Source organism: Camelus dromedarius, chromosome 16 (assembly GCF_036321535.1).
Source record: "Camelus dromedarius isolate mCamDro1 chromosome 16, mCamDro1.pat, whole genome shotgun sequence".
NCBI lineage: Eukaryota > Metazoa > Chordata > Mammalia > Artiodactyla > Camelidae > Camelus > Camelus dromedarius.
Genome location: NC_087451.1, coordinates 32,941,959 through 32,960,126, shown reverse-complemented (window position 1 = coordinate 32,960,126; position 18,168 = coordinate 32,941,959). Strand labels below are relative to the sequence as shown.

The following is an 18,168-nucleotide window of genomic DNA, read 5'->3' as shown; positions in this document are numbered from 1 at the left end:
TTAATTTGAAGCATCTGTCTGGAGCATCCTGAGACGGGACTGTCTGCAGTACTGAATGCATTACACTGCTGACAGCTCTATTGATTTTCTCTCTTCTGCTGCATAATGCAAGATATATACAAGCCGATAGGCTGGCCCCCTGTCCCTTACTTTGAAGGGACAGTGCCCTTTTTCTTTCTCACTCTAATGTCCCCTCACCCTGGCACAGGTTGATATATCGGAGGGGTGCTTGTCCCTTACGCTCAAGATGGATTCTCCTCCGCCCCGACATTACTTTGCTCCTGGCTGGTGGATGCTGTCTCATCTGTCGTTTTTACGGGAGCAGGTTGGACACCGTGGAAGCAGTTCATGGAGTAAAGGGGCTGGTAGAAGCAGGGGAGGTGGGGAGGTGAGGAGGTGACGTCTGTCAAAACTGGCTGTGTCCCCCACTGGGGAAGACCAGGTGAGCTTTCCCAGGGGTCCCGTCTGCCGGCCTCACCAAGGCCCAGGGTCACCCCAGCCCCCCTCCGCTTCTCCAGGGTGTGGTTCTCCAAAGTCGTCGGTGAATCTTGCCTGGGACTCACACTCAGTTAACAGTCACAGAGACTGCTGCTGGGCTAAGCACTTTCTGTTGTGGTTTCTCCTAAGCTCGGCAGGGCAGCCGCAGACAGTCTTGCGGGCTACACACGACCGGCCCAGGGGCCTGGAAGACTGGGAGAGAGGGGCTAATAGCCATGCTTTAACAGAGACCGAGGCTCAGAGATGCCGGGAGACTGGTTCAGGCTCTCCCAGCCAGACACAGGATTTGAATCCAAGACGACCTGTCTCCGGGGACAGTTTTCTTCCCACCCTATCACAATGCCTCTTCCAGGAAGACTTCCTGGATTGAGGCCCCCCAGGCCAGTTGCTGCTTTCTTCTTGTCCCCCCCCCCCCCGGAACACATCTGCTGTGAGGGTTGGCTCTTGCGGGTGGGTGGTGAGTGCGCTGGGTGGGTTCTCTCTGCTGTGAGTCAGCATCCTTGTTACTTCCTCCAGAGGGTTTCCCTGGGCCCAGTCCATCCCCAGCCTGGATCAGTCTCCCACGGTCCCCATCTGGCCCCACAGTGAGAAGCACTTACTGCATTACCACCACCTCTCCTGCTAGTCTGTGAGTTTCTTGAGATGGGGACAGAGACGCAGACCGGATCTTATGTCTGTGTCTTCACTGCCCACCCAGGGCCTGGCTGACAGAAGGAGCTCTCTAAAAATGGGCTGAATTTGTTTAATCAGTCAATGAGCCATCTGGGCAAGTGGGCGTTTGCACTCTTATGGTCTCCTTAATGAGGGGCTCTGCAGGAGCCTTTTCTCCCTTCTCCACTCCACCCCTCCCTCACCCAGCCCCCACCCCCTACAAGGTCTCCCACTGGAAATGGTCCTCCAGCCTGTGGAGGAGATCACTGTCCCTAAGGTTCAGGGCTTCCGGCCAAATGTGCTCCTGGCAGGGGTTGCATGTGCTCCTGGTGACTGACCCCCTGCCCACACCCATCCTTGCTGGCCAGCCAGAGACCCACACAGAAGCAGCAGAAGAGGATGCTGATCCTTTGGGCATCCCAGAGCCAGGGCTGGGTACCAATATGAGCAACAGCCACGGGGCGCGAAGACAGTGGCCTGGGCCCAGGAGAAACTGGCCACAGGTGCAGAATGGAAACCATTATAATAAAGAATATGCTCTTGGTTTTGTCCTTTCAGTCCAGTGGCTCTCAACAAGGAGCGATTTTGCCCCCCAGGGGCATGTGGCAATGTCTAGAGACATGATCGTTTGTCACAATTATGAGGGTCTGGTATCTGATGGGAAGAGGCCAGGGAGCGCTAAACATCGTACATCCTCTCCCCCCAAAGTTAGCAGTACTGAGTTTGAGAAACCGTGTTCCGGTCCACCCAACCATGCTTTGTGGCTTTTAGCACAGCCGCGGGGAGAACATTAAATCTGCATCCCCTGTGAGCACCTGAGGCTCTCCTGGACTCTTTGGGGGCTGGAGGAGGGGAGAAACCTGCATTCCTTTAGTCTAACCATCTTGGGTCCCCCCCAGAAGCACCACCCCCAAGTCCATATTCTGCCTCCCTCCCTCCCTTCCTCCCTCCCTCCCTCCTCATCCTTTTCCCGAGTAACCAATTTCAGCCGGAGGGACTCCACACTCTCCCCTGTTGAAAACCTCTAAGGTTCAATAAACAACCCCCTTCCAAGATGGTTTAAAGGCCAGCCCTGCCGGCAGCCAGAGGCATGGGCCTCTTGGGGGCCTCTTAGAAATTATATGAGATGGCAGATATGAGAGCACCCCGTCAGGTATGAAATACCATGCAAATATTACCTCTAATTTATGTAAGTGCTCTCAGCCAGAGGTTTTAGGATTCAAGGCAGAAAGGGGGCTGGTTTCTTCACTTTCCATTCCCAGTCATGGCCTCAGCGCCCTCGTGTGGTGACTCATGGGAACTACATCCAGGGCAGGGCAGGGACTTTCGGATCCCAGGAGGCAGGCAGAATGGCTCTGACTGTGGCTTTTCTAATTGTCCCATTTAGGCTTCCCAGCAGCCCCGTGATGGAGGAGAGAGAGGCAGTATGACCCACACACATCTCTCGCTTTAGAAACAAGTGAAGGAGGCCAGACTGGAACCAACCACCATTTTTTGCAAAATGATGCCCGCCATGGACACGCCCACAGAGCAGCAGAACGTGGGAAAGGCAATTTGGGGATCCATTCCTCTACCCCTGCCTCCCGGCATTCATGGAAACCATGAGCTCCCCCGCCCAACCCCCAGGAGGACCATCGAACTCCCGGCACAGCCCTGGTTGCTTGGGACATGGGTTGGATGAAACACCAAACTCCAACAGCCTGGTTATCTCCAGAGCCCAGCCCAGGGCCTGGCACAGGGTAGGGGTTCCTTAAACATTAATTGAGTTAGTGGGATGAACTGAAAGAGAGGAAACGTGCAGGCTCGGGAGGTCTTCCTACCGCCTTCAGACCATGCCATGGGTCATACCGGTCCCTCCACCCCTGTGAGGTCAGTGCTAGTATATTGGCCAGTCCTGGTCCTACTTCCAACATCTGAAAGCTGAAGAGAAATCTGAACTGGGCAACCTTGGAGGGGCAGGTGCCTGCTTGGGGGAGGGGGAGGAGGCTGTGTGCCTTACCTGCTGTAGACCCACCTGGAGCCCAGCAGATTGATGGAAGGAAAGGAGAGAGGATGGATGCTTCCCACAGTGCTAGACGTGCCCTCTGTCCATCTCCAGCTCTCTGACCCCATTGGTTGAGACCCTCCTGCTTGGTCCTTGGACAATGACAGTAGCCCCCACCATCCCCACGGCCACCAGACATTCCAACCCACCCTCCACGCTTCACAGCCAGAGTGACCTGTAACAGCAAACTGGGCCATGCTGTGTCCTGCTGGCAAGTCCAGGGGCCTTCATCTCCTACGAGATCCTCCCCTGGGCCCCTCATAGAGTTTTCCAACTTGCGTGTGTATCAGCCTTACCAGGGAAGCTTCTGCTGAATGCAGCATCCCGTGCTCCAGCCAGAGACATAGCCTGTCCCACTCAGGGCCAGGGCTTTGGCCCTTGTTTCCAACAGTCCTTGCCACACTGTGACATTTGGGGCTCATCTTCCCAGGAAGCACAGGAAGCCTTCCCTCCAGGCCCCTCACCTCACCTTCCAGTGCTGCCTTGTATTTTGCTACTTGTCCCCCTTGCAGAGCTGGAGAAAGCCTTTGGGACTTGAGCAAATTTGCCTTTGTGTTTTGTTACTATCCATGTTTTCTTATGTAGTTCAAGAGGGTAAATGTCCATCTCTGGGATCGCTGCCAAAAGGGAGATACAGCCCCTCACTGTGTCCCCTGTCCCTGTCCCTGTCCCATAGGTCCTGCAGTGGGGAGAAGCACCAGGCATTCACTCAGTAAATATTTTTGTGGACTTACTATGTGCCAGGCACTGCTCTGTCCAAATTAATCCCTCCATGCATTCCTCCATCCCTTCCTCCATTCTTCCATCCTTCTATCTCTTTCTCCATCCTTCCATCCTTCTCTTCATCCCTTCCCTCATTCATCCAGCCATACTTCCATCAATCCATCCACCCTTTGTACAGGGAGTGATCTCAGATGCTGCAACCATCTTGAGGATCCTATGGGTCAGCACTGAACACCTGCTATATATGGGTGAGTACTGCATTTTGAGAGTTATCAACTCCCAATGGAGTTTGGAACCCCATGCAGAACCCCACCCTCACCTTTAAGGAAAAGCTGTTGCAAATGAATGAAGAGTTGAACACTGCCGTGCAGTCTGTCAAGAGGTGCGTGTGAGTAACTGCTGCCTGAGTGATGAGTGATGGGGGCAGAGGTGCAGGGTCCTGCCTGGAGGAAGGAGGGAGCTGAGCTCTGAGGATGAGCAGGACTTAATATCAGAGGGGATGGCACAGGCAGACGCCTGCAGTCGGGAAGTGCCCAGCACACGAAGAATCCAGTTGGTTGGGCCGAAAGGTTGCTTTGGACACAGCAGCAGGGAAGAAAAGACCAGAAAAGCATCAGCCTGAGATGGAGGGGGGTTGTCCCAGCCCGAGGTCAGGCTAAGGGATCTGGGAATCTCAAATTAAGCCTATACGAATTAACTTTTCCCACTGTTAACACTCGGATGCATCTGTAGTTACAGAAACATAATTTGGTTTCTTTGAAAATGCTCTCTAGTACAATTAGAGGATTTCGTGACCTCCCAGGGGCAAGGACTGTTGGCTTATCCTTCCCTGTATGTCCAGCACCTCTAGGAAGCTGCTTAACCTGCACTTGTCTAGTGGCAGGGAAGGAGGGTGGGAGGAGAGTGAGTTCAAAGTGAAGTTCATGGCAAAGGACTCTTTCTCTTCAGGTGGGCTGCTCTATGACGATGTGCACAGGACAATTACCTTCTGCTGTGCAGTTATTAAATTGGCAGGAAGACAAATATAATAAAATGTAGACATTTGTAGAGAGGTTAAAAATAAAATGAAAGCGGAGGATAAAAATAAAATCGATAACCTCAGGTTTCCCAGACCCGGCCTGGAAAGATGTTCCCTAAGAGTTTAGGGTAAATTTGTGCTGAGAAAATAATGCCAGGGATGGGATGGAGGCTCGAGAAACCGAAGGGGCAAAGGGAATGCTGCCTTCCCAGAGCTGCCAGCCTGCTTCAGGGGCACAGTCTCGCGAGAAAGTGGTGAGGAGCCTGGGAGCGTGGGCTCAAGTCCTAAAGTCACCTCTCCCAGCAACGACAAGCCTCCATTCTCCTGTGGGTAAGACTGGGGTAACGCCCTCTCACAGGCGCACCTGAGGATCACAGAGGCCCCACGGGTCAAGCGCTTGGCACAGGAGCTGCCCGATGTGAGTGTTCCAGGAATGTCAGTATTGCAAGTTTTGACTTGCTTTTATTGGATCAGTTTTTAAAGAAATTGGAAGCAGGAAGTGGGAAAGCTCCAGTAAGTGGAAAGAGGAGAGTGAGAGGCCCCTGCCCATGGTAGATGAGATGTCCGTGGTAAAGGAGACCAGGAGGAAGAGGGAAGAACCCCCAGAAAGAGGTTCTAAAATGTATATAGGAGGGTCCCTTCATTTAAATGAGCAAATCCCCTGCGTAGTTGCCCAATACACAGGAGGTCTAATGGAAGTAGTGGATGATAAGGCCTAACACAGGTCTTCAGAGGTGGGATTTGGGTAGAGGGTTGGGGTGGGGGTAGCGAGTGGAGGGAGGAAGCGACCTATTGCTTTCAGGGAGGTGCACTATTCATCTAGGCCAGAAGGGGGCAGAGATGCAGCTATGGGAAGAGCGAACGCCTAAGGAATCTTGACCGTCTACAGACACCGTACCCAGCTTCCTCCGGGGGAGCGTTTAACTGACCGGAAGCGGAAATCTCTTCCCTTTCCGTTCTCCTCGCTTCTCTCCGCTCGCAGTGAGTTTCTCTCGGGCCGTACGTGGGGAATGGAGGGTAATCCGGGGTAATCCCCGGCCAGGAGACATTTGGGGGCCCCGGACTTGGATCAGAGGTGCAGGGGAGGAGGATGGAGTTCGATGGGGTCGGCATTCCTGGGATGCGGGGAAGGGAAGCGGGGTAGCCGCCGGTCCCCCCGCCCTGTTGACGCCAACGCTTATCTTTCCCGCAGGTACCGGCCGCGCGGTTTCCGCCTCCCGTCATCATGGTGAGTACGAACCCTGCCTGGGACCTGCCCCAGGGGGTGCGGGCCCCGGGGCGACAGCAGGGGCGCCTTTGCGGGGGTCTCCGGAGGCCCGAGAGGGGCAGGTGGATTTGACCATCACCAGAAGGCGTATCTCTGCAGCTTACTCCTGTCTCCTTTGTATTACAGCCTCGCAAGATTGAGGAAATCAAGGACTTCCTGCTTACAGCTCGGCGAAAGGACGCCAAATGTAAGTAATCGCTCTGAGGGTCAAGATGAGCAGTTGTGCGCGGCGCCGGGCCTGCACTGGTGCTGCCGCTGGAGCGCCTTCCCCGAAAACGCCAGGCCGGGGCCGGGGAGCCATGTAGGCCCTTGCCTGCTGTCTTGGAGCAGTGCTTTAGTCATGTCTCCCGCAGAAAAGACTGTTGGCCAATATGTTACCTTCCTTGGTTAATTGCAGACGTCTGAAGAGCCGGTTTGAGTTCTGTTTTGTCTCATTGTGTGCACGGTAGGTGCTGTGAACGGGTACATTACTGGATTAAACTCTAGAAATACGTGTTCCGTGAACCCTCGCTCTGCGCTGTCATGGGCTGAGCACAAGCCCTGCTCACAATGAACTGAGTAATTACACTTATATGCGTATTAGTTTCCAAGCTTGTTAACGAAGAGGGAAGTAATTGGCGCGTTAAAAACATAAAACGGCAAGTTTTTGATAGATATGTGCCAGCCCCAGCTGCTGGTATCCTGGGTTTTTTGTTTGGCGGGGGTTGTTTTACACAAAATGTGGGTGGAGATTCTGCTTTTCTCTTTTTGTTAGTAGTTGAAAGATGTTTGGAAGGCTTGTGCCTAATGCTGGGTCTTGAATTCATATGTTGTGTTACTTTAAACCAGGGTCGTCTTTTTAGTTTTTTTTTTCCCCTTAACAGGGGCACTGGGGATTGAACCCAGGACCTCATGCATGCCGAGCACGCTCCCTACCACTGAGCAACCGCTGCCACCCCATCTTTTGTGTTGCATCAGATAATCCATATTATAGTTCCCTTTCCCTCTTACGGATTTGTCATAAAGAGAAAATTGGGTAATTTGTGGAAGTAGGGTACTCTTGGAGCTGACGTGTTTAGGTGGGCTAAGACACCATCTCTCACGCCCTGTGTCAGTGGTGGAGTGTGTGGGAGAACCTTTTGGGGGTTCACGGAGCTACAGGGAGAATTAAATGTCCCCGTTGCCTGAATCAGGCTGCTGCCTTTGATCCTCTGGTGTGTATGAACTGGTGACCTCCTGTGGGGACAAGTAGCATCTGGTGGGAATGTCTGCCCTGCCCAGATTGTGGGGACCGCAGGTGACAGTGTGCTTGTGTTTTGTGTACTGTCAAGCACAGAAAATTATCAGGTCAGTTTGTTTAAACCCAGGAATTTGCAGTCACTGCCTGGGTTCAAATCCCAGCTCTACCAGAAGGTAGCTGTCCTCAACAGGTTAAACATGACATCACTGTTTCCTTCTGTTGAAAAGGGAGTGATAATATGTCTCCTAAGATAGTTTTTCTTTATAGTTTTAATTGTAAAATATACATAACATCAAATTGACCATTTTGGGGTGTACAGTTTGCTGGTGTTGAGTCCATTCACAGTGTTGTACAACCATCATTTTCCAGAACTCTTCATCTTGCAAAACTGAAACTAACGTATTAAACAGTAGCTCCCTGTTCTCTCTCCCTCCAACCCCTGGCCACCACTGTTCTACCTTGTCTCTCAGTTTGACTACTCTAGGTCCCTTGTGCAAGTGAAATCGTCCCTTCATGACTGGCTTACTTCATTTAGCAAAATGGCTTCAAAATTCATCCTTGTAGAATTTGTCAGTTTTCTCTTCAAGACTGAATAACTGGTGGTGGGGGGTGTGGCTCAGCGGTAAAAGTGCATGCCTAGCATGCACAGGGTCCTGGGTCAATCCTCAGTACCTCCGTTAAAATAAATAAGTAAATAAACAAACTTAGTTATCTCCTCCCCAAAACAAACAGAACCAATAAAAACAAAGTATTTTTTTTAAAAAGGCTGAATAACCCATTGTGCGGAGGTACCACTTTTTGTTTGTACATCCAACGACATGGGTGGTTTCTGCCTTTGGCTCTTGTGAATCATGCTGCTGTGAACGTTGCTGTATAAATCTCTCGTCCCTGCTCTCAGTTCTTTTGAGTACACACCCAAGGGTAGAATTGCTACATCATGTGATAATGTTGAGCAGACACTTTTAAGAGATGCATGTGTCTGCCCTTGCGGGAGTTCAGTTAGTTTGTAGGAGCGCTGCAGCTGCTGGGGGCAGCTTGGAGTGCTTAGCTTTAAGAGGAATGTTAAGATGGCAGAACAGGTCGGCTTGCATAAACACCCCCCGTTTCTGCTTTGGTAAAGCGCCTTGGGCGGGCTCAGCCGCAGAGCTGCTTCCCTGTCCCTTTAGCAGTGACTGGCGGGAGTGGGGCCGGGGCTGAGTCCAGGTGAGCCCGTGCGGTCTCTGACGCATTTGGTGCTTGTGTGTCTGGTCAGATACTTGGGCTGAGGTCCCAGCGGCCACGTTCAGTGCTTCGCCACCCTTTTCTCCGTTGGGACTTCACTGCTTTTATAACAAGTTGTTGAAAGTGTCTCAACTGTTTTTTGTTTTGTTGGGGTTTTTTGAAAGTTCAGAGACAGGACTTTGACAGGTGCCTGATGCGACTAGCCGACGCCTGGGAAGTGGTGTCTTCCCGCAGCCGGAGCAGCTGCCGGCCTCGTGGAGGTGCATGGGCACCTGTATGCTAGAAGACCGTTAAACTTCAGACCTTGCACCATTGAATTTGGGTGCACTTGGGGCTCTTCATTGTCTGAGCTGTGGCTCTGAGATACAACTTTAAACCAATAAAGAGCCCAGAAAATGGGTTCTGTTCAAATTGTAGGAAAAACTTCAGCACATGCTCCTTATGTCAGGTGCGGGGGGTCCTGAAGAAGGAGCTTTACCGTCGCCCCAGGATGTCATCTCATACGCAGAGAATTGGTTTCTAGATGGGGTGGGGTGGCATGTTCTTGATCCCAGCAGATAATCCATCTCCTTACTTGGTGAACTACGATCATCCCTTAAAGTTGGGGGGGGGGTACAGAATGTTCTAGGATGTGTTGGGTGTACTAGCTACTACCTGTGTTTTACATAGAAACAGTGAGCCCCAGGCTCTCGAGTATTAAAATAAAGGAAGTACAGATTCCTGGCATTTAAAATCTTGAGATCTTGGAGGGACGGGGGTTCTTGTTTTCTGTTTCAGCAGAGACAGCGGGGGGGGGGGAGCACAGCCCTCGTGGCGGTTGCAGCCATAAGTGCCACTTTGTGCCTTAAGTATAAAGCAGGTGGACGTGCGACATCTCTTCTGGGTTAACGACTGATTCTGGTCTCTCTGGTAGCTGTCAAGATCAAGAAAAATAAGGATAATGTGAAGTTTAAAGTTCGATGCAGCAGATACCTTTACACCCTGGTCATCACAGACAAAGAGAAGGCTGAGAAGCTGAAGCAGTCCCTGCCCCCAGGTGAGTGAGCCGGAAACCCAACTATACTTCAGTTTTAATAAGTTTTAGCTACACAATTAAAAAAATAAAAAGGCAGCTGAGAGCTGGGGGAACACTGCCTGGGGAGCCCAGAAGGATTCCCACAGCGGCTGCTTCACAGTGAGAAGTCAGCCAGCACTGCTGGGCTTCATAAGGCTGGTTGGGACATATTTAGAAAGGCTGAGGGAGGGAACGTTTTTATTATCCAACAGTAACCACTAACTTCTGATACATTAAGCAAAGCCTCTCTGGTGGGCTTTCTGAGCTTTGTGAGCCCTCTTAGCTTAAGTAACAAAATGCAGACAAGCAGTAGTAGCTCAAACAAAACGTGTCTCCGGGTGACTCACGTGCATCTCTTTTCCTCTAGGTCTGGCAGTAAAGGAACTGAAATGAAACAGGCACGCTGAATTGAACTGTATTAAAATTTTTAAAAATTCATAGTATGTCCTTTGTCTTTGAAGATGGGAAGGGAAAAGTTGCTTGGTAATTGCTTCTGGTGGAAACAGGTTGGAAGGGTTCTGGTTTCTACCTCGTTGCATCCCCCAACTCCTGGGCTGTGGTCCCAGTGGGCGAATAAAGCTTTTTTGTCTAGGTTTGAAAATAAATAGATGGAAATAGGCAGTTCAAAGAGCCAGGTTTTTGTGGAAGTGAGCCAGTCTGTACTCACGAGATTTAAAAGTCGCTTAGGTAAAGTGAGCTCCCTGGTAATGAAAATGACAGTTAAAAGGAGAGGTTGACCAGCCTCCTTGGAAATGCAAGGTAAGCCGTCTCATCCCCAGAGTCTGTCTCGCTTCTGTACCTACCAGGTTGTGTTTCTTGACGCAGAGGTAGGTGTGTGGTGGTGGGTTTTTTTTCCAGACTAAAACATGTACTCAGGCAGAGAAATGAAAGATTCACTTTTGTGTGTGTTCCTGAGTGCTAGTCACGATTAAGTGGAGTTCTGAAACAGGATAGGGGTACAGTGAGATTGATGCAGATGGAAGGGCAATTTGGGTAAGGGGGTTGGAGAAGGAACCTGGAAGCTAACAGTACACGTGAGTGGATGTTAGCCTAGCAGAATGGGCCAAGCATCCGAGGAAAAGATGTCCTAAGGCCGGAAAGGAGACCTTGGAACCGAAAGACTGGTCTAAAATCTAGCTGATGTTTAGAGGGAGGAGCCAGAGATCTGACCCTGGGGTGGTGGCTGTGTGAGTGGGACATGAATCTTTGGTTCACAAAGGCCCGAATCTCAACATCAATGTAGCAGTTTAGGTCCCAGGCCTGACTCCTTGGGGATCAAGTCCTGCTTCTACCACTTGCTAACTTGAATGATAGTTGAGCGGTTACCTCACCTCACCACGCACCAGTTACCAGTCCCGGAGACAACTCCGCACGCTTCTGCCACTGTGTCTTGCTATCTACATTGACCAAGGAGGACAGTCGAGCGCAGCTGGGATGGTGCTTAGAAGAGACTGCAGATCGGCTTCAACCGATGCCTTCAAGTGGGCGTGGGTCCCCTGTGGCCCCCGGGTGTCCGTTCCCCTGCACACACCCCTCCTGCCTCAGTGGAAGGACCCCCCTCCCTCCCTGCAGAGGGCAGAGCACTATGGTTGGCCAGGTGGTGCCTTATGAGGCACAAGTAAAGAAACAATTCCCACACAAGTGACTGTCCAGCCCAGCACTTAGCCCTTCGCAAGGAAGTGTTCCCGGCAGAGACACATTCTCAGACAGCTGAGTCGGGGTGGCCAGGGTGTTTTTCCAAGACTGCCTTAGTTCCCTTATGGTTATGGCAAAAAAAAAAAAAAATTTTTGGTGCTTTACTGTTAAGAATCAAGTGAGCCAATAACGGTTAGGATCCTTTTTGGTGCTTGTTAAAATGTGATGGGTGTGTATGGGGTCATGTCAGGGTGGACCACAAGGTGGCGCCAGACTACAAATAAGCGGCCTCCAGTGAAGGTCTGGAAGTGGTTTACATTGATAACATCTACTCCCAAGTAGCCAAGGGTCAGGGAAAAGTCAGCTTTTTTCCATGAGAATTTTGAGCATGGGAGGTAGTTTTTGGATCTAATTGGGAGAATGTGGGTTTTATTTCCTCCTGGAGGGGCAGTCCACGTGTGCCCAGTGACTCCCAGTGACAGACCCGGATTGGGGCACCTTCAGCCGCCTCCAGTCTTCCCCGCTCTTTAATCGTTCCAGCTTCCCAGGAAGAGGGAGGGCTTACCGCTCAGGCCTCCTTTGTCCCAGCACATTGTGCAGAGACCAGCCCCAGCTCCTAGGATACAAGCCCTGCAGGCGTTTGGCCTGAAGTCTAGAGAAGGCATCCTTTCAGACCCTGGTTCTCAGCCCCTGCCTGTGCTCAGGCATTTGGGGCACTTTTTAAAAATTCACCACGGTGGCCAGGGCTGATTCCAGAGATTCTGCATCAGTTGGTCTGAGGCACTGGTATGTTTTTAGGCCCTCAGGTGGCCAGGGCTGACCGCTGCCTTGCTGAGGTCAGCTGGTCAGCTTGGGCTGGTTCCTGCCACGCCAGGTGAATGGGTGAATGGGGAGGGGCAGAGGCAGGGGTGCTGTTCTCAATTCAACTCCCTAATGAGTCCCTGGGAGGCCTCTCGGTCCTGTGCTGCGGTCCTGTGCTGTGGCTTCGCTTCGCTGGCATCCCTCTAGGTCAACCGGCCCCTGGGGAAGCCGCTAGAATGGTCACCGTCTAGCTGGGTGCAGACCAACCAAGCAGGTTTGTGTGTTCCAAGCAGCACCCCGTGGCTACAGTGACGGCCCTGAGGACAAGCATTTGCAGTCAGGGTTCTAGTGTGTCATGCAGGCCCCTCTTCCCCCCGCTCACTCCCTTCCCCCTACCCAGCTCCAGGGCAGGCTCCTCTGCCCCAGCTGCAAGGTCTGTGCTCCAGGCACACTTGGGCCACTCCCCCGGAGGCAGACTCCTCCCCTCCCTTCTCCCCTAAGGCTCTTGCAGTTCACAGTGGTGACTCTAATCTTCCTAGAGGAATGTCAAATCCCCATAACTTCTGGGTCGATGTTGTGGCAAGGAGCAGCTGTGGACGTGGGGGAGGAGGGGGAGGAGGGCGACGTGTCCAGGGCACCAGGCCGTGTCTGTCCCAGGGGTCCTGGAGCTGCGTCGTCACACAGGTTAGCAGTGCCCACCCAGGGCCCTGTGAAGTCGCTTCTGGTCCATTTTCCGCACGCAGCTGGTTCAGAGACCACAGCCTTTACCAGGGCCTGTGGGGCCATCTGGCCCATACCTCTCTCTCTCTGTTTAAATGTATTTATTTTAAAGTAAGTCTAACTGAGGTTTAATTCAGTGAAACTCAGCCTCTTTGGTATACAGATGTGTGTATTTTGACCATTTACAGTTGTGTAACCAACACTGCAATCCAGGAAGAATATTTCCATTGCCCCAAAGTTCCCTCAGTGCAGTTTTCCAGTCTCTCCTTCCAGTCACTCCCCTCACTCTGGGGTTGGCACTTACTGATTCTCTTTCTGGCCCCTGTGGTCCCAGATCTCATAGTGCACTGTCCCTCTGCTCCGAACCCTCCAACAGGACAGCCAGAGTTGACACACGGTCATCCTTCAGTTCTAACGTGCCATTTTTCAGGAAACATCCCCCACCCCAGACTCTGTCCCCCTTACATACCAACTGACCGTGGTCTCCTGACAGCTCTTAAGGGGGTTTGTGGTTAACCACTGTGTGGGATAAAGGCTGCCTCCCTTCACCTGTTAAACTTTAGACCCCATACAGGCAGGAATGTGTATGTTTTATCCATCACTGTACTACCTAGAACAGAGAAAGTGCTCAATCAAACTTTGTTCAATTAATGAAAGAAAATCCCTATGAGAGGAACCAGTGATCTCCAGTGTCTGTGTCCCCAGTTTCCCAAGCCTCAGCTTTGGGCATGCGCAGATGGGATGACCGCAGTCCTACTCAGGGAACCTTGACCCTGACCGTGGCCACCTGGAGGAGAGTGGTTTCCACCACAGAACAGGGCTCCATCTCCCAGCCCTGGATCTCTGATAGGGGAAGAGGGGGTCTGTGGGCTGTCCCCCTCCAGCAGCCACGTGTGTTTGCCGGCGGTTCACTCTCATACATCCCGTTTCCCAAGCCAGAAACCTAGGAGTCTCTCTGGGGTCCCTTTTCTCACAGGTGTCTCCGCCCCCCCTCGCTCCCACCGCTCAGACTGCAACCCGAGCACGATCCTGTCAGGACCCCTTAACTCCCCCCATTCCCACTTCACAGACCTCAGGTGGCCCTTTACCTTGCCCTCGACCCTGTCCCAAGCCTTACCCCCTCCTTCCCTCGCCTCGCGAACCGCAGTCACGGCACGCGGTTAGGGTCTCAGGACCAAGACCTTTTCTGCCCGCGAGGCTCTGTCGGATCCGAAACTGCAAGCCCCCCGCCCCCGGCAACGCATTCTGATCGGCTGACCCAGCTCTGCTTTTCCCCAGAGCACCTCCAACACAGCGCGGCGTACGTCTTCAGGTGTGCACTGGTGCCACCTGCCCTCTAAAGTGCGATCCCCTCCCGGCAAAAGTTTCCGGCCGCTTTTGTTCACGGACACAGTAGTGCCTGGCACATAGTAGGCACTCAGTATATTTGTGTTGTTGACAGCTCTGGCGTACCCCCCGGGATGCCCGGCCCTTCCCCGCGCTCCCGATGCTCCCCACCTCTCCCCTCCCCTAGGGACAGCTCAAGGGTTTCTCCCCAGGAGGCCCGCCCGGTCCCGGTCCCGCTAGCCAGGAAGAACCGGCTGCTTTTTTCAATCCCCCGGGCTTTCCAGGCGGCACCCGTTAGTTGTCTGGGCAGACGGAGCTGGGCGCTCCGGAGGCAAGGCCCCGTCTTTGAGTCCACGTGGTTTACACAGCGGACGCTCAATCATGGATGAGACTGAATTTAGAACTTGAGACCCAGGGACTGAATGTTGCTCCCTTCGGTCCCCAATCGATCACTTCGCTACTTTCTGAAAGTGCTAGGAACGGCCGGCTTCTCCTCTCTCAAGCCGCGACTGCTCGCTGCACTCATTGACACTCTATATACTTGTGCTGATGTTAAGAAACCAGAAGTCCGAAAACCTATAGACTGATGTTAAGAACAGATTCTGGAGACTTCTGAGGGCTGTTTTCACTCCTTCCACCTCTCTCGCCCGTAGGTCCAGGACAGATTCCAGACCAGAAAAGGGCTTCCTGTTCCTGGGCACGACCCCTCGTAGCCCCAGGGTGAGCCCAGGGCGAGGGGGCTGGGCCCCGGAGGGGGCGGGGATGGCGCGCGCCGGAGGGGCGGGGCCTAGACCAGAGTGGGGTGGGGTCGAGGTGGGCCCGGGGCGGGGCCTGGGGCGGGACGGGCGCGCGGCGCCGGCCGGCGGGCGGTGGCAGCGGCGGCCGCAGCGGGCGCACTCTGCCGAGCCATGTCGGCGGCGCGCGTGGAGTACATCGCGCCCTGGTGGGTGGTGTGGCTGCACAGCGTCCCGCACCTCGGCCTGCGCCTGCAGCCGGTAGACAGCACCTTCAGGCCGCGCGATGAGAGTTACCAGGAGGTGAGTGCGCGCCAGGCCCCGGACGGCGCCCCAAGTACCCGCACACGCCTTGCCCCTGCCAGCCCGCTGCTCTCAACACGCCTCCACATCACCCTCCACTCTTCTCCGCAGCATCTTCACCCGTCTCCTCTTTTCCCTCCGATCTTTGGCCCACAACCCTCCCGTCTGGGAACCTCATGGGCTGGGACAATTGGAAAAATGGGAGTTAAGCCGGCCTCTGGGGCACGGGGGGAAGGGCGCGGAGGCTGCCTGCGGGGGATGGGGCTGAACGCCGAGGAGGGCAGCGCGGCGCGGGGTGGGGGCATTTGTACTTGTACCTGCTAATCCCGGCGGTCGGGCTGCGGGGAGGATGCCGAAGTGCACTCCGAGGTTTACCTCCTTCTGAGGTTACAAGACAGGCTGTCTCTTTCCGGGTCTGTGTGGCCTGGGAGAAGTTTGGGCAGAACTGACCGGAGTCTCCCAGTTGGTCACCGCAGTACCCCTCCTCCCCAGCCCCTGCCTGCGGCGTGGAAGCCGCCCCCTGGGCCCCTCTTGGAAGGTCGCAGAGCTGGGGGAGAAGGGGTGTGGACCCCCAGCCAGGAAGGTGGCCCCCCATCAGCCCCATCTCACACCCGCCCCCCCTCCTGCTCTGTACAGGCGTACCTTCTCGGCCCTCGATTTTGGGGTCTTGGCTTCTTGGCCAGATGCTCCTCTCATCCTCCCACTTCTGCCCTTTCCCTGCTCTGCTGGCCCTTCCCTCTGAGGTTTCCGCACCCCTAGAGGGGAGAAGTGCTCCCCAGACTTCACTGCCCAGACAGATCTGCAGAATCTCCCAGCCTTCTCAGATCTGGCCAAGCCACTGCAGCCCCTGTGGCCAGGCTGAGTCAGTTTTCCGTTGGGTCAAAGATTCCGGGCCTGGGAAGCCCAAGATGGGGCCCATTTACTCAGAGCTCTACTCCCATCTCAGGACTTTGACCCCCCCCCCCCCCCCGCCCCGGCAGCCTCTGCCTGCTGTGTTAGGTTCTCCACAATCTCCTGGTGTGGGGCCAGGGTGTGGGACCAGGCCGGGCAGAACAGGGCCTCCAGGGAGGCTGAGTCGGGAGACAGCTGGTCACCTCTTCCCCCAGCCAGGACTTTCTCCTGCAGGGCAGCGGGGATCCTGAGCCAGTAGGGTATTGCAGGGCACCAGTGACAGGGACTCTAATAATAACCCCTAGCGTCCCTGCCTCCTTCGGGCCCCAGGCATCTGGTGCCTGCCATTCCAGAAGGAGGGGAGAATCAGGACCCCCTCCTGCTTTTAGGCTGGGATCCATGGAGGAGGCCAGTCCGGGGATTTGCCTTTTTCCCAGTCTGTTTTCCCCTCCCTCTCTCAGAGCCCTGCCTGTGGAAGGCATTCCCTGAGAATGTGGCTGCCTGGGGATAGCTCCAGGGAATCTTCCGCTGCTTATGAATGCATGAAAAGAGGCGGATATGATTTCAGAGACAGCTGTGTTACTTGTGTATATGTGTGTGTGTGTGTGTGTGTGTTTGTCTGTCCCGTGTCCGTGTGTCCCAAACCCTGCGCCCCAGATCTGGCCCTCGTGTCTCTGATCAGAGTTTTCTCCTTTCCATTGGAGCAATTGTAAACCTTTGGAGAAGGCCTTTGGGTGTGGGGAGTGGGAGGAGGTCCCTCCTTTGGGTGTGGGGAGTGAGAGGAGGTCCCTCCCGCACCCCAGAGACAGCTCCTGTCTGGCCAGCAGCTATGGTTGGCGGGGCTTGAGCATGCCCCATCCCCCAGTCCCCTGGAGAGGTGACAGCTGAGCCAAAGAGACCACTCACATCCGCTGCCCCTCTCCTCCCCAGGTTCAGACCCTGTACACTGCGCTGGCGTCAAATGACTCCTGGGGGCATCCCCTCCCCCCGGGCCACTGCTCCTGTGCAGCCTGTCACCTGGCCCCACCCCCCACTGCCTGCTCCTGCGGGGGGCCTCCTGAGGGCACTCAGTGTGGGGTGAGTGTGGGAGGGCCTGGATGGGAAGTCTGGCTCTGGGTGTTATTGAAGGTGGCTCCTATTTTGGTAAGTTCCCCTGTGGCCTGACCACGGGTCTCTCTCCTGCACATCCCCTTCCTCCTGAGCGGCAGTCACTGCCAGCATCAGGCAGCAGGTCGGTTAACACCACAGATTGGACACCTTCCACTGTCAGCTCAGTACTCAGCAAACTTGATTGGGGACAAGCAGTGTGCCAGACATGGGGTGACATGATAACCAAGGCCACCAAGGCCTTCTGGGCCCAGTGCTACTGCAGCAGCTGAGTGGCTGGGATGGGCGCTGTGCCTTCCAGCTGTCTGGGAAGGAATCCCAGTTTTGTCACTTACTGTGTGCACCTGTCAGGTGTCTGTACCTCTCTGAGCCTCGCTTTCCTCCTCTGCAAGTATTAAGTGAGATGTTCCACGTGACATGCTCGTGGATAGAGGGTCAGTCCCATAGTACTCGGTAGGACCCCGGGATATCAATTGTTACGCAGACTGGCCTTGAGGTTCAGCCACGTGTCCAAGCACAGTACCCCGTCTGCAGAGGCAGGCGAGGTGAGCACCAGCTCCGCTGCACGTCGTGGCTGTGTGTCTAGGGGGGAAGCAGCCCCAACCCCTCAGCCTGAGCCTTCTTACCTTTGACGGGTGGGAAGGATGGAAGATGGGGAGGATTCCTGCTTCAAAGAGCTCATAAAAGGACCCGATGAGTTAGTGGATGTAAAAGCACGTGGCGCATGTCTGATGGCTTGGCAAGGAGGAGACCCCAGCCAGCCAGGTGTCCACTTCGCAGAACCGGGGACAACAGAAGGGGCACGTGGCACTGCCTCCAGCAGTGTCTCCCAGAACAAAACTCCAGTTTCCTCCTTCAGTTACCACCGTCACCTCCACCCACCTCCCCATGGCGGGGAGACCAGACGCTGATGATCTCATGTACTTGAGAGGTGTGTAAGCTCTAAAATGCTGAGC

The 18,168-nt window shown here is 54.2% G+C and overlaps 2 protein-coding genes and 1 long non-coding RNA gene across 5 annotated transcripts in view; 2 read left to right on the top strand and 1 right to left on the bottom strand.

Annotated features, from left to right (window-relative positions):
* Window positions 1–5,834: 5,834 nt before the first annotated feature.
* On the top strand, window positions 5,835–10,133 carry RPL38 (ribosomal protein L38). 3 transcript variants are annotated; one of them, XM_031469006.2, is made up of 5 exons: window positions 5,835–5,915; window positions 6,127–6,162; window positions 6,328–6,388; window positions 9,555–9,677; window positions 10,063–10,133. In XM_031469006.2, exons 2-5 carry the CDS (start codon window positions 6,160–6,162, stop codon window positions 10,086–10,088), a joined length of 213 nt encoding a protein of 70 aa, XP_031324866.1. In that variant the 5' UTR covers window positions 5,835–5,915; window positions 6,127–6,159; the 3' UTR covers window positions 10,089–10,133. The 3 variants fall into 3 exon arrangements, with proteins under 3 accessions (XP_031324866.1, XP_031324867.1, XP_031324868.1); XM_031469007.2 differs by lacking the exon at window positions 5,835–5,915 and adding an exon at window positions 5,918–6,009; XM_031469008.1 differs by lacking the exon at window positions 5,835–5,915 and adding an exon at window positions 5,933–5,951.
* On the bottom strand, window positions 8,936–16,092 carry LOC116157817 (uncharacterized). Its single transcript, XR_004142053.2, has 3 exons — window positions 15,857–16,092; window positions 15,532–15,638; window positions 8,936–9,554 (listed from the first exon to the last, which is right to left on the bottom strand). It is a non-coding gene; the product is annotated as an uncharacterized LOC116157817 (long non-coding RNA).
* The window catches only part of TTYH2 (tweety family member 2), a 34,913-nt gene continuing 31,791 nt past the window's right edge, over window positions 15,047–18,168 (top strand). Inside the window, exon 1 of the mRNA XM_031469004.2 lies at window positions 15,047–15,214. Coding sequence (XP_031324864.2) covers window positions 15,086–15,214 — 129 coding nt within the window. The 5' untranslated portion in view covers window positions 15,047–15,085. The remainder of the gene's footprint in view (window positions 15,215–18,168) is intronic.